General features: G+C 46.1%; 1 protein-coding gene across 2 annotated transcripts; it reads left to right on the top strand.

Annotated features, from left to right (window-relative positions):
* The first annotated feature begins 4,627 nt into the window (after positions 1 to 4,627).
* Positions 4,628 to 10,511, top strand: crfb1 (cytokine receptor family member b1). Of its 2 annotated transcripts, none has more exons than XM_079757639.1 (7): positions 4,628 to 4,890; positions 5,199 to 5,273; positions 7,658 to 7,818; positions 7,999 to 8,159; positions 8,488 to 8,650; positions 8,748 to 8,878; positions 9,505 to 10,511. In XM_079757639.1, the coding sequence occupies exons 3-7, from the start codon at positions 7,737 to 7,739 to the stop codon at positions 10,354 to 10,356; spliced, it is 1,389 nt and encodes a 462-aa protein (XP_079613765.1). In that variant the 5' UTR covers positions 4,628 to 4,890; positions 5,199 to 5,273; positions 7,658 to 7,736; the 3' UTR covers positions 10,357 to 10,511. The 2 variants fall into 2 exon arrangements, with proteins under 2 accessions (XP_079613765.1, XP_079613764.1); XM_079757638.1 differs by having other exon boundaries at positions 5,153 to 5,273.
* The last annotated feature ends 100 nt before the right edge of the window (positions 10,512 to 10,611 follow it).

The raw sequence follows: 10,611 nt of genomic DNA, 5'->3' as shown, positions 1-10,611 counted from the left end.
AGGTGACATCACTTAGCTGAAGAACGGCATTCTGGGATGTAGCTATCCTCAAACAAGAGAGGGACACTCTTTCAAGATATGAATGCAGTACATTCATGCAAACTCAGCTTTCCTTTAAATACCATAAAAAGTATTAAGTATCAAACCTGAACACTCCAGTTGGACGGGAAATGTGGGTGTTAGGATTGTAGGACTTGAGGAATGTATCTTAAAAATAAATTTTATATATATATATATATATATATATATATATATGTATATATAAAATTAAAAGCAATATACGTGCATGTATGCATATGCACATCAATAAATTCAATTTAGTAAATAAACAAATAGAAAATTGTCTATGTCTGGTCGGTTGAAGTAATGTGATAAAAAACATTTATTTAAAAAGTAGTGAAATACCAAATTTAACCAATGCACACACTTTTCCACTAGAAGGCGGTATCACCAAAGAATGCTTTAACACTAGAAGTTAGTCACCATCAATGCAATACCCTAAAGCCAAGACATGCAGGGGCAGATGAGGTCAGTAGCGTTATGTTATTGTTGGATTTGTTAAGGATAGGCTATGCATTGAATTACTGTGTCTTGTGTGCAATATTGCAAATTGCCCCAAAATAAATCATTAGGCGGTACATATCTAGAGACAAGTGCCTTTAGTCTATGAGGTTTTACATCTAGAGACTAAAGCCTTTAGTTCATGAGGCTGTACATATAGAGACTGAAGCCTTTCGTTAATGAGGCTGTTCATCTAGAGACTGAAGCCTTTAGTTCATGAGGCTGTACATCTAGAGACTGAAGCCTTTAGTGTAGAGGCTGTACATCTAGAGACTGAAGCCTTTAGTTAATGAGGCTGTTCATCTAGAGACTGAAGCCTTTAGTTCATGAGGCTGTACATCTAGAGACTGAAGCCTTTAGTTCATGAGGCTGTACATCTAGAGACTGACGCCTTTAGTTCATGAGGCTGTACATCTAGAGACTGAAGCCTTTAGTTCATGAGGCTGTTCATCTAGAGACTGAAGCCTTTAGTTCATGAGGCTGTACATCTAGAGACTGAAGCCTTTAGTTCATGAGGCTGTACATCTAGAGACTGAAGCCTTTAGTTCATGAGGCTGTACATCTAGAGACTGAAGCCTTTAGTTCATGAGGCTGTACATCTAGAGACTGAAGCCTTTAGTTCATGAGGCTGTACATCTAGAGACTGAAGCCTTTAGTGTAGAGGCTGTACATCTAAAGACTGAAGCCTTTAGTTCATGAGGCTGTACATCTAGAGACTGAAGCCTTTAGTTCATGAGGCTGTACATCTAGAGACTGAAGCCTTTAGTTCATGAGGCTGTACATCTAGAGACTGAAGCCTTTAGTTCATGAGGCTGTACATCTAGAGACTGAAGCCTTTAGTTCATGAGGCTGTACATCTAGAGACTGAAGCCTTTAGTTCATGAGGCTGTACATCTAGAGACTGAAGCCTTTAGTGTAGAGGCTGTACATCTAGAGACTGAAGCCTTTAGTTCATGAGGCTTTACATCTAGAGACTGAAGCCTTTAGTTCATGAGGCTGTACATCTAGAGACTAAAGCCTTTAGTTCATGAGGCTGTACATCTAGAGACTAAAGCCTTTAGTTCATGAGGCTGTACATCTAGAGTCTGAAGCCTTTAGTTCATGAGGCTGTACATCTAGAGACTGAAGCCTTTAGTTCATGAGGCTGTTCATCTAGAGACTGAAGCCTTTAGTGTAGAGGCTGTACATCTAGAGACTGAAGCCTTTAGTTAATGAGGCTGTTCATCTAGAGACTAAAGCCTTTAGTTCATGAGGCTGTACATCTAGAGACTGAAGCCTTTAGTTAATGAGGCTGTACATACAGACTGAAGCCTTTAGTTCATGAGGCTGTACATCTAGAGACTGAAGCCTTTAGTGTAGAGGCTGTACATCTAGAGACTGAAGCCTTTTGTTCATGAGGCTGTACATCTAGAGACTGAAGCCTTCAGTTCATGAGGCTGTACATCTAGAGACTGAAGCCTTTAGTTAATGAGGCTGTACATCTAGAGACTGAAGCCTTTAGTTCATGAGGCTGTACATCTAGAGACTGAAGCCTTTAGTGTAGAGGCTGTACATCTAGAGACTGAAGCCTTTAGTTAATGAGGCTGTACATCTAGAGACTGAAGCCTTTAGTGTAGAGGCTGTACATCTAGAGACTGAAGCCTTTAGTTCATGAGGCTGTACATCTAGAGACTAAAGCCATTAGTTCATGAGGCTGTACATCTAGAGACTGAAGCCTTTAGTTCATGAGGCTGTACATCTAGAGACTGAAGCCTTTAGTTCATGAGGCTGTACATCTAGAGACTGAAGCCTTTAGTTCATGAGGCTGTACATCTAGAGACTGAAGCCTTTAGTTAATGAGGCTGTACATCTAGAGACTGAAGCCTTTAGTGTAGAGGCTGTACATCTAGAGACTGAAGCCTTTAGTGTAGAGGCTGTACATCTAGAGACTGAAGCCTTTAGTTCATGAGGCTGTACATTTAGAGACTGAAGCCTTTAGTTAATGAGGCTGTACATCTAGAGACTGAAGCCTTTAGTGTAGAGGCTGTACATCTAGAGACTGAAGCCTTTAGTTCATGAGGCTGTACATCTAGAGACTGAAGCCTTTAGTTCATGAGGCTGTACATCTAGAGACTAAAGCCTTTAGTTCATGAGGCTGTACATCTAGAGACTGAAGCCTTTAGTTCATGAGGCTGTACATCTAGAGACTGAAGCCTTTAGTTCATGAGGCTGTACATCTAGAGACTGAAGCCTTTAGTTCATGAGGCTGTACATCTAGAGACTGAAGCCTTTAGTTCATGAGGCTGTACATCTAGAGACTGAAGCCTTTAGTTCATGAGGCTCTACATCTAGAGACTAAAGCCTTTAGTTCATGAGGCTGTACATCTAGAGACTGAAGCCTTTAGTTCATGAGGCTGTACATCTAGAGACTAAAGCCTTTAGTTCATGAGGCTGTACATCTAGAAACGCGTTTAGTTCAGGCCGGGCGTGTCAACAAAATGTGATAGCAGTCCAGTAATTGCACATGGCCGTTAAGTGGTCCACACCAACCATGACGGGAAGGGGAGGGCGGCTCTGGCAACCTCATCCTAAGCATGAGTTGAACTCGTTTTGGTCTTTCCTTAGCTTCTGCCCAAAAGCCTTTCAACCAAACAAATGGGGTCAGACGAGTATTTGACTGCCAATGCTCCAGAGACTGTAAGGAGACGCCCTGTAAGGAAACAGCCTGTAAGAGACAGCCTGTAAGGAAAAAGCCTGTAAGAGACAGGAGACAGCCTGTAAGAGACAGGAGACAGCCTGTAGGAGACAGCCTGTAAGAGACAGGAGACAGCCTGTAAGAGACAGCCTGTAAGAGACAGGAGACAGCCTGTAGGAGACAGGAGACAGCCTGTAGGAGACAGCCTGTAAGAGACAGGAGACAGCCTGTAAGAGACAGGTGACAGCCTGTAATAGACAGCCTGTAAGAGACAGGAGACAGCCTGTAGGAGACAGCCTGTAAGAGACAGGAGACAGCCTGTAAGAGACAGGAGACAGCCTGTAGGAGACAGCCTGTAAGAGACAGGAGACAGCCTGTAAGAGACAGCCTGTAAGAGACAGGAGAGAGCCTGTAAGAGACAGGAGACAGCCTGTAAGAGACAGCCTGTAAGAGACAGGAGACAGCCTGTAGGAGACAGCCTGTAAGAGACAGGAGACAGCCTGTAAGAGACAGCCTGTAAGACAGGAGACAGCCTGTAGGAGACAGGAGACAGCTTATAGGAGACAGGAGACAGCCTGTAGGAGACAGCTTGTAGGAGACAGGAGACAGCCTGTAGGAGACAGCCTGTAGGAGACAGGAGACAGCCTGTAAGAGACAGGAGACAGCCTGTAGGAGACAGGAGACAGCATGTAGGAGGCAGCCTGAAGGAGACAGGAGACAGCCCGAAGGAAACAGCCTGTAAGGAGACAGCCTGAAGGAGACAGGGGACAGCCTGTAGGAGACAGGAGACAGCCTGAAGGAGACAGGGGAAAGACGGTAGGAGACAGGAGACTGCATGTAGGAGGCTCTCTGCGATCCGGTGTTGTCTGCCAATCTATCTCTCAAATCGTGCTCCCTAGTGTTTCTGCGCATGCACATGCTTACAGTAGGTGGAAAATCCACCTACTGTACCCCTGAAGTGGAAAATCAGTAGGTGGAAAATCCACCTACTGTACCCCTGAAGTCTCAAATGAAGACGTTATAATACAGTATCCAAATGGTCCCTCTACTCTTACAGTGTACATGGAGTGAGTCGTCGTGCGAAATAACGTGATTCTGTAGTGGGAGCATCGTCTGATAGATGCGATGGATCGACAGATCAAATAAGCTACCAAACACATAAGGTAGCATCTTCTGATAGGGTAAATGCTACCCTATGTGTTTGGTAGCGTATGGGTACAGTGTGTATTTTACACCACGGATATTGGCACCTCCGCATGCGCGTGCGCAGAACTGGGTAGCACGATTTGATAGGGAGCACAGATTGGTCTATCACTGGCTCCGCCTACAACACACGTCACCACTGTTTACAGCTGCCAATGATCCAAAAGTCAGGTGACTGCCTGGCAACCACCGGGTGACGTCTGGAAACATCAACTGCTCTGTTAATGACTCATGGGAGTCTGATCGGAAACTGAGTCTACTTTGTTTTTCAGGATCTGAAGGGTGTGAGGGGTTCTCAAGACGAATGTGCCTCTGTATTCAGACTTTAGAAGGAGGCGGTTGTGGAAGACAGCGAAAACGACGATGGCCTCAACGAACCCTAAGAAAGTGATCTGATATGGAGTATCTCCTCCCTGTGCTGTTTCTGATGATGCAATGTAGGCATACGGACGGTAAGTTGAACATGATTAAAGTCGCAGTCAACTTGAATTGCACAAATCGATTCTAAAGTAGGGGAGCGTGGTGGTGATGATAATCACAGATCGATCACTATATTTGTTCGGGTGAATGAAGGTCCCGATGACATGTCCATGTGCCTGTTGTCATTGGTCCTAATAACATGTCTATGTGCCTGTTGTCATTGGTCCTAATAACATGTCCATGTGCCTGTTGTCAGTGGTCCCAATAACATGTCCATGTGCCTGTTGTGATCAGCGCTGGACACTCTCCCGGCTCCAATCAATTTCTCCATGGACTCTAGAAACTTCCGGCATGAGCTGAGATGGGCCCCAGGGCCAGGGACCCCCCCGGGGACATACTACAAAGTGTACTCCAGGTAAACTACAGGGCCCACTTCCTAAGATACTACAGAGTGTACTCCAGGTTCAGGGCCCACTTCCTAAGATACTACAGAGTGTACTCCAGGTTCAGGGCCCACTTCCTAGGATACTACAGAGTGTACTCCAGGTTCAGGGCCCACTTCCTAGGATACTACAGAGTGTACTCCAGGTCCAGGGCCCACTTCCTAAGATACTACAGAGTGTACTCCAGGTCCAGGGCCCACTTCCTAAGATACTACAGAGTGTACTCCAGGTTCAGGGCCCACTTCCTAAGATACTACAGAGTGTACTCCAGGTTCAGGGCCCACTTCCTAAGATACTACAGAGTGTACTCCAGGTTCAGGGCCCACTTCCTAAGATACTACAGAGTGTACTCCAGGTTCAGGGCCCACTTCCTAAGATACTACAGAGTGTACTCCAGGTCCAGGGCCCACTTCCTAAGATACTACAGAGTGTACTCCAGGTTCAGGGCCCACTTCCTAAGATACTACAGAGTGTACTCCAGGTCCAGGGCCCACTTTCTAAGATACTACAGAGTGTACTCCAGGTTCAGGGCCCACTTCCTAAGATACTACAGAGTGTACTCCAGGTTCAGGGCCCACTTCCTAAGATACTACAGAGTGTACTCCAGGTTCAGGGCCCACTTCCTAAGATACTACAGAGTGTACTCCAGGTCCAGGGCCCACTTCCTAAGATACTACAGAGTGTACTCCAGGTTCAGGGCCCACTTCCTAAGATACTACAGAGTGTACTCCAGGTCCAGGGCCCACTTCCTAAGATACTACAGAGTGTACTCCAGGTTCAGGGCCCACTTCCTAAGATACTACAGAGTGTACTCCAGGTTCAGGGCCCACTTCCTAAGATACTACAGAGTGTACTCCAGGTTCAGGGCCCACTTCCTAAGATACTACAGAGTGTACTCCAGGTTCAGGGCCCACTTCCTAAGATACTACAGAGTGTACTCCAGGTCCAGGGCCCACTTCCTAAGATACTACAGAGTGTACTCCAGGTCCAGGGCCCACTTCCTAAGATACTACAGAGTGTACTCCAGGTCCAGGGCCCACTTCCTAAGATACTACAGAGTGTACTCCAGGTCCAGGGCCCACTTCCTAAGATACTACAGAGTGTACTCCAGGTTCAGGGCCCACTTCCTAAGATACTACAGAGTGTACTCCAGGTCCAGGGCCCACTTCCTAAGATACTACAGAGTGCACTCCAGGTTCAGGGCCCACTTCCTAAGATACTACAGAGTGCACTCCAGGTTCAGGGCCCACTTCCTAAGATACTACAGAGTGCACTCCAGGTCCAGGGCCCACTTCCTAAGATACTACAGAGTGTACTCCAGGTTCAGGGCCCACTTCCTAAGATACTACAGAGTGTACTCCAGGTCCAGGGCCCACTTCCTAAGATACTACAGAGTGTACTCCAGGTTCAGGGCCCACTTCCTAAGATACTACAGAGTGTACTCCAGGTCCAGGGCCCACTTCCTAAGATACTACAGAGTGCACTCCAGGTCCAGGGCCCACTTCCTAAGATACTACAGAGTGCACTCCAGGCACTGTATAATCAGAATCAGTTACTTTTTATTACATCTTATTGTACATGTACACAAAAGTGAACATTTTAGGCTTGGTTCCTCAACAGTAACATAGCAGCAACAATACAAGATAAAGTAAATAAGATAAGCAAAAATATAAATAAGTAAATATAAAATATAATAAATTAAGTAATAGTCAGAGAAACTAAGTCAGTGCTAATAAGTAATAATTAGTAATGAGGCGTAGTAAAGTGTAAGTGTAAAGTGTTTTGTTTCATGTTTGATTAGGAACTGGCTTGAATGGTACTTAACAAAAGTAATAGTACCTGGCATGGGAAATTCCCTGTGTGTATTTTATTACACTTCATGGTTTAAACGTGTCTGTCTCTGTAGGCTATGTTCTTGTGGCCGTATGGTGGCACGTTTGACTGCAGGATACATTCTGTGGTTTAAAGAAAAAAAAGAAATTACCATTTCTTATAAACCAGGCTCAAAGTGTGAGGAGATTATTTTAAATACTTTACTTTGACCAGTCATACTTTAATCAAACCGTAGAAACCTCATTCATACATTCATACACTCACTCTCGCTCAACCACCGTCACACTATGCACCCTAATTACACACTGCCCTTCCCACTGCATGTTCGCTTTGTTAGGTTTGCCGTCACATCATTTGATTTGTATTCGTGAAAACCACCAATATGTTGAAGTGAAAGTTCTGTCACAAACTCTCTCTCCCCTCCCCCCACAGCCACTAACAACAGAGTATGGTTAAGTTATATTGCCAACGGATCCAAACACTGATATCAAAGGATGCATGTTGTTGTTTTTCATCGAGACAGGATTTCCCCTAAACGTTCAAAGTCAAATTATTTTAAGAAGACCAGCGGTGTTCTGAAGCTGAAGAATGAATCCAGGTACATGATCTCCGTCGTGGCTGTCTACAACGACTCCCTGGAATCACCGGAGTCCAAGGCCTTAGAGTTCACTGCTTCCAAAGACAGTACGTCAAGCCGTGTTGGATGATGTTTCAGGGTCTGTGTATTGGCAAATGTTAAAGTATGTTGTGTTCCTATGTGCCATTGCTGTTTGGCCAGTAAGCCGACGCTTTTATGCAAAGTCAAATAATAGTTTTTTTAGGTACATGTACATATACATATGTTAATCAAGTTCATCTTTCCAGCTCGTATAGATCCTCCATTGCTCAGCCTGGTGGGAGGGGATCATCGTCTGGAACTCAACATCTCCCTTCCCAAGGCCCACCCCTCCGCCAAAATAACAGACATCCTGAATTTCTATGATGCTAAAGTTACGATTACCTGGCAGAAAGCTGGAGACAACAAGGTACTTATTCTCCATCCGCCACCTTTCACCTTCTAACCCATATAATCCTCTCATCCCGTCACTCTGGATTTCCTTTGCTCTATCTCTATCTATTTTTATTTCCTTACTTTTCTTTTGCTTATGGATGAGAAGAGAGGTTTGTGTAAGCCGCTTGCCTCTTTCCTTCATCTCGCCTGCACAGTGGTTTTAAGGAAAGCCCTTTGCTGTGCAAACAAAAAAACAAAAACGACTAGTCGTTAAGTGTATAACTTGCAAATGTGTTTCCTTGTACTGTGTTTGAATTGGTTGCATGCAGAAACCAAATGTAGTCGTTCATTGTTTTGTTTAGAAGCCTTCTTCCATGGACATGACCAATTCCACCATGGTCCTGGGAAACCTGGAGGCCGGCATGAATTACTGCGTGAGGGTCCACCTGAGGATCCGCATCAATTCAAATACCTGGCCCTCCAGCTGTGTCTATGCATCAACCAGGGACCCGGAACCCAGCATGGGTAAGTTGCAGATGGTCCTTAAAGGACGGTTCTGAGTGATCATCATAAGAGTATCTTCTACTGCGTACTATATCATGATAGATGCTGTGTACTGTAGGCCCTAGGTTGCTAGGGATCACTGTTCCGCTCCTCATCCTGGTGATGGTGACCACGGTTGTGGTCCTTGTTGTGCTGCACTATACTGGCTTCCTGTGTGGAATCAAGACCCATGTGCCCGCCATACTGCTGGTAAGAGATGCTATTAACACTGTCCAACCCCTGCTCATTAATGACCTGTCTCTGTAGCCACTACCTGCTCCTTAATGACCTGTCTCTGTACTCTCTAACCCCTACCTGCTCCTTAATGACCTGTCTCTGTAGTCACTGTCTAACCCCTACCTGCTCCTTAATGACCTGTCTCTGTACTGTCTAACCCCTACCTGCTCCTTAATGACCTGTCTCTGTACTGTCTAACCCCTACCTGCTCCTTAATGACCTGTCTCTGTACTGTCTAACCCCTACCTGCTCCTTAATGACCTGTCTCTGTACTGTCTAACCCCTCCCTGCTCCTTAATGACCTGTCTCTGTACTGTCTAACCCCTACCTGCTCCTTAATGACCTGTCTCTGTACTGTCTAACCCCTACCTGCTCCTTAATGACCTGTCTCTGTACTGTCTAACCCCTACCTGCTCCTTAATGACCTGTCTCTGTACTGTCTAACCCCTCCCTGCTCCTTAATGACCTGTCTCTGTACTGTCTAACCCCTACCTGCTCCTTAGTGACCTGTCTCTGTAGTCACTGTCTTATTATTATTATCATTAGGGTTATTATTATTGCTCCATGTGCCTCAGTCTCCCCTCTGTCTGGATGTTCAGATGGTTCTCAACCATGTCTACGTCGTCACGCCGGAGACGACCGTCCCTGACCCGGTGTACATCAACCCCAAGGCGGCCAAACGCGAGGGGACTGGGCTCCAGCACAACGATGAAGATGAAGAAGAGGACGAAGAAGATGCAGACAAAGGGGAACACATGTACTTTAACCGAGCTGCAGATCTCTCCTCGGACTCAGACTCCCAGGATGCACCTGGGGATTCCCCTTGGAGCTCGTGCGGCGGGGCCAGCCCGACAGTGGGCAGAGGGCTGATGGCGGCGGAGTGGCCTTTGCCGGGGTCCCTTCGTCAGTCAGATATCAGGGGCCACAGTGTTAAGGGGCCCGTTACGCTTGACAAGGACCTGCATGGGATTCTGGGTGGGGCCATGAGCCAGGGGCCGTGGAATAAGGAGGCGGTGTCTGTGGATGAGAGGTGGAAAGAGGGGGGGGAAGAGGAGGAGGAGGAGGAGGAGGAGGGTGATATAAATCTGTTCTCACTGACTCTTCTCAAGGAGGACAACTCTGGGAACATCAATCTGTGCTCAGCGAACTTTGGCGGGTTCAAAGAGGCTACTGACCATGAGACTGAGTTGGATGACGCTCCCCGTGTCGCTCTACGGCCTGGACATGAGCCAGAGCCACACAGAGCGTCCGGCAGTCTCCCAGCACAGAGTCGTACGCCTTCAGACTCTGAAGAAGAGGTGCTGTCCATCCTGGGCTCAGGGCAGCCACACAGAGGAGAGACAGAGAGAAGCAGAGCGGGCACATCCTGTAGTGACCTCATCTCTTATGGTGGCGAGGTGGAAGAGGAGGAGGAGCAAGAAGAGGAATACTCTGGATATTTGGGGCGATAATTTGGTGATTGTTAAGTGTGTGTGTGAGCGTGTGTGTGTGTGTGTGTGTGTGTGTGTGTGTGTGTGTGTGTGTGCGAGCATGCTTTGTGTTAAATGCTGAACAATGATTTGAATAAATGATGTAATTCATGAATAAAGTTCGAAAACAAAAATTGGATGTCACTATTGTCACATGTATATTACTTCATAGACAGTGGAACTTGGTTGTTGGCCTGATTGCGGAAGATTCAGATACTATAATATGGCTTCTCTTAT

This window comes from Pollachius pollachius, assembly GCF_949987615.1.
Source record: "Pollachius pollachius genome assembly, chromosome: 20".
Taxonomy (NCBI): domain Eukaryota; kingdom Metazoa; phylum Chordata; class Actinopteri; order Gadiformes; family Gadidae; genus Pollachius; species Pollachius pollachius.
This window is presented reverse-complemented; position numbering and strand designations above follow the sequence as displayed.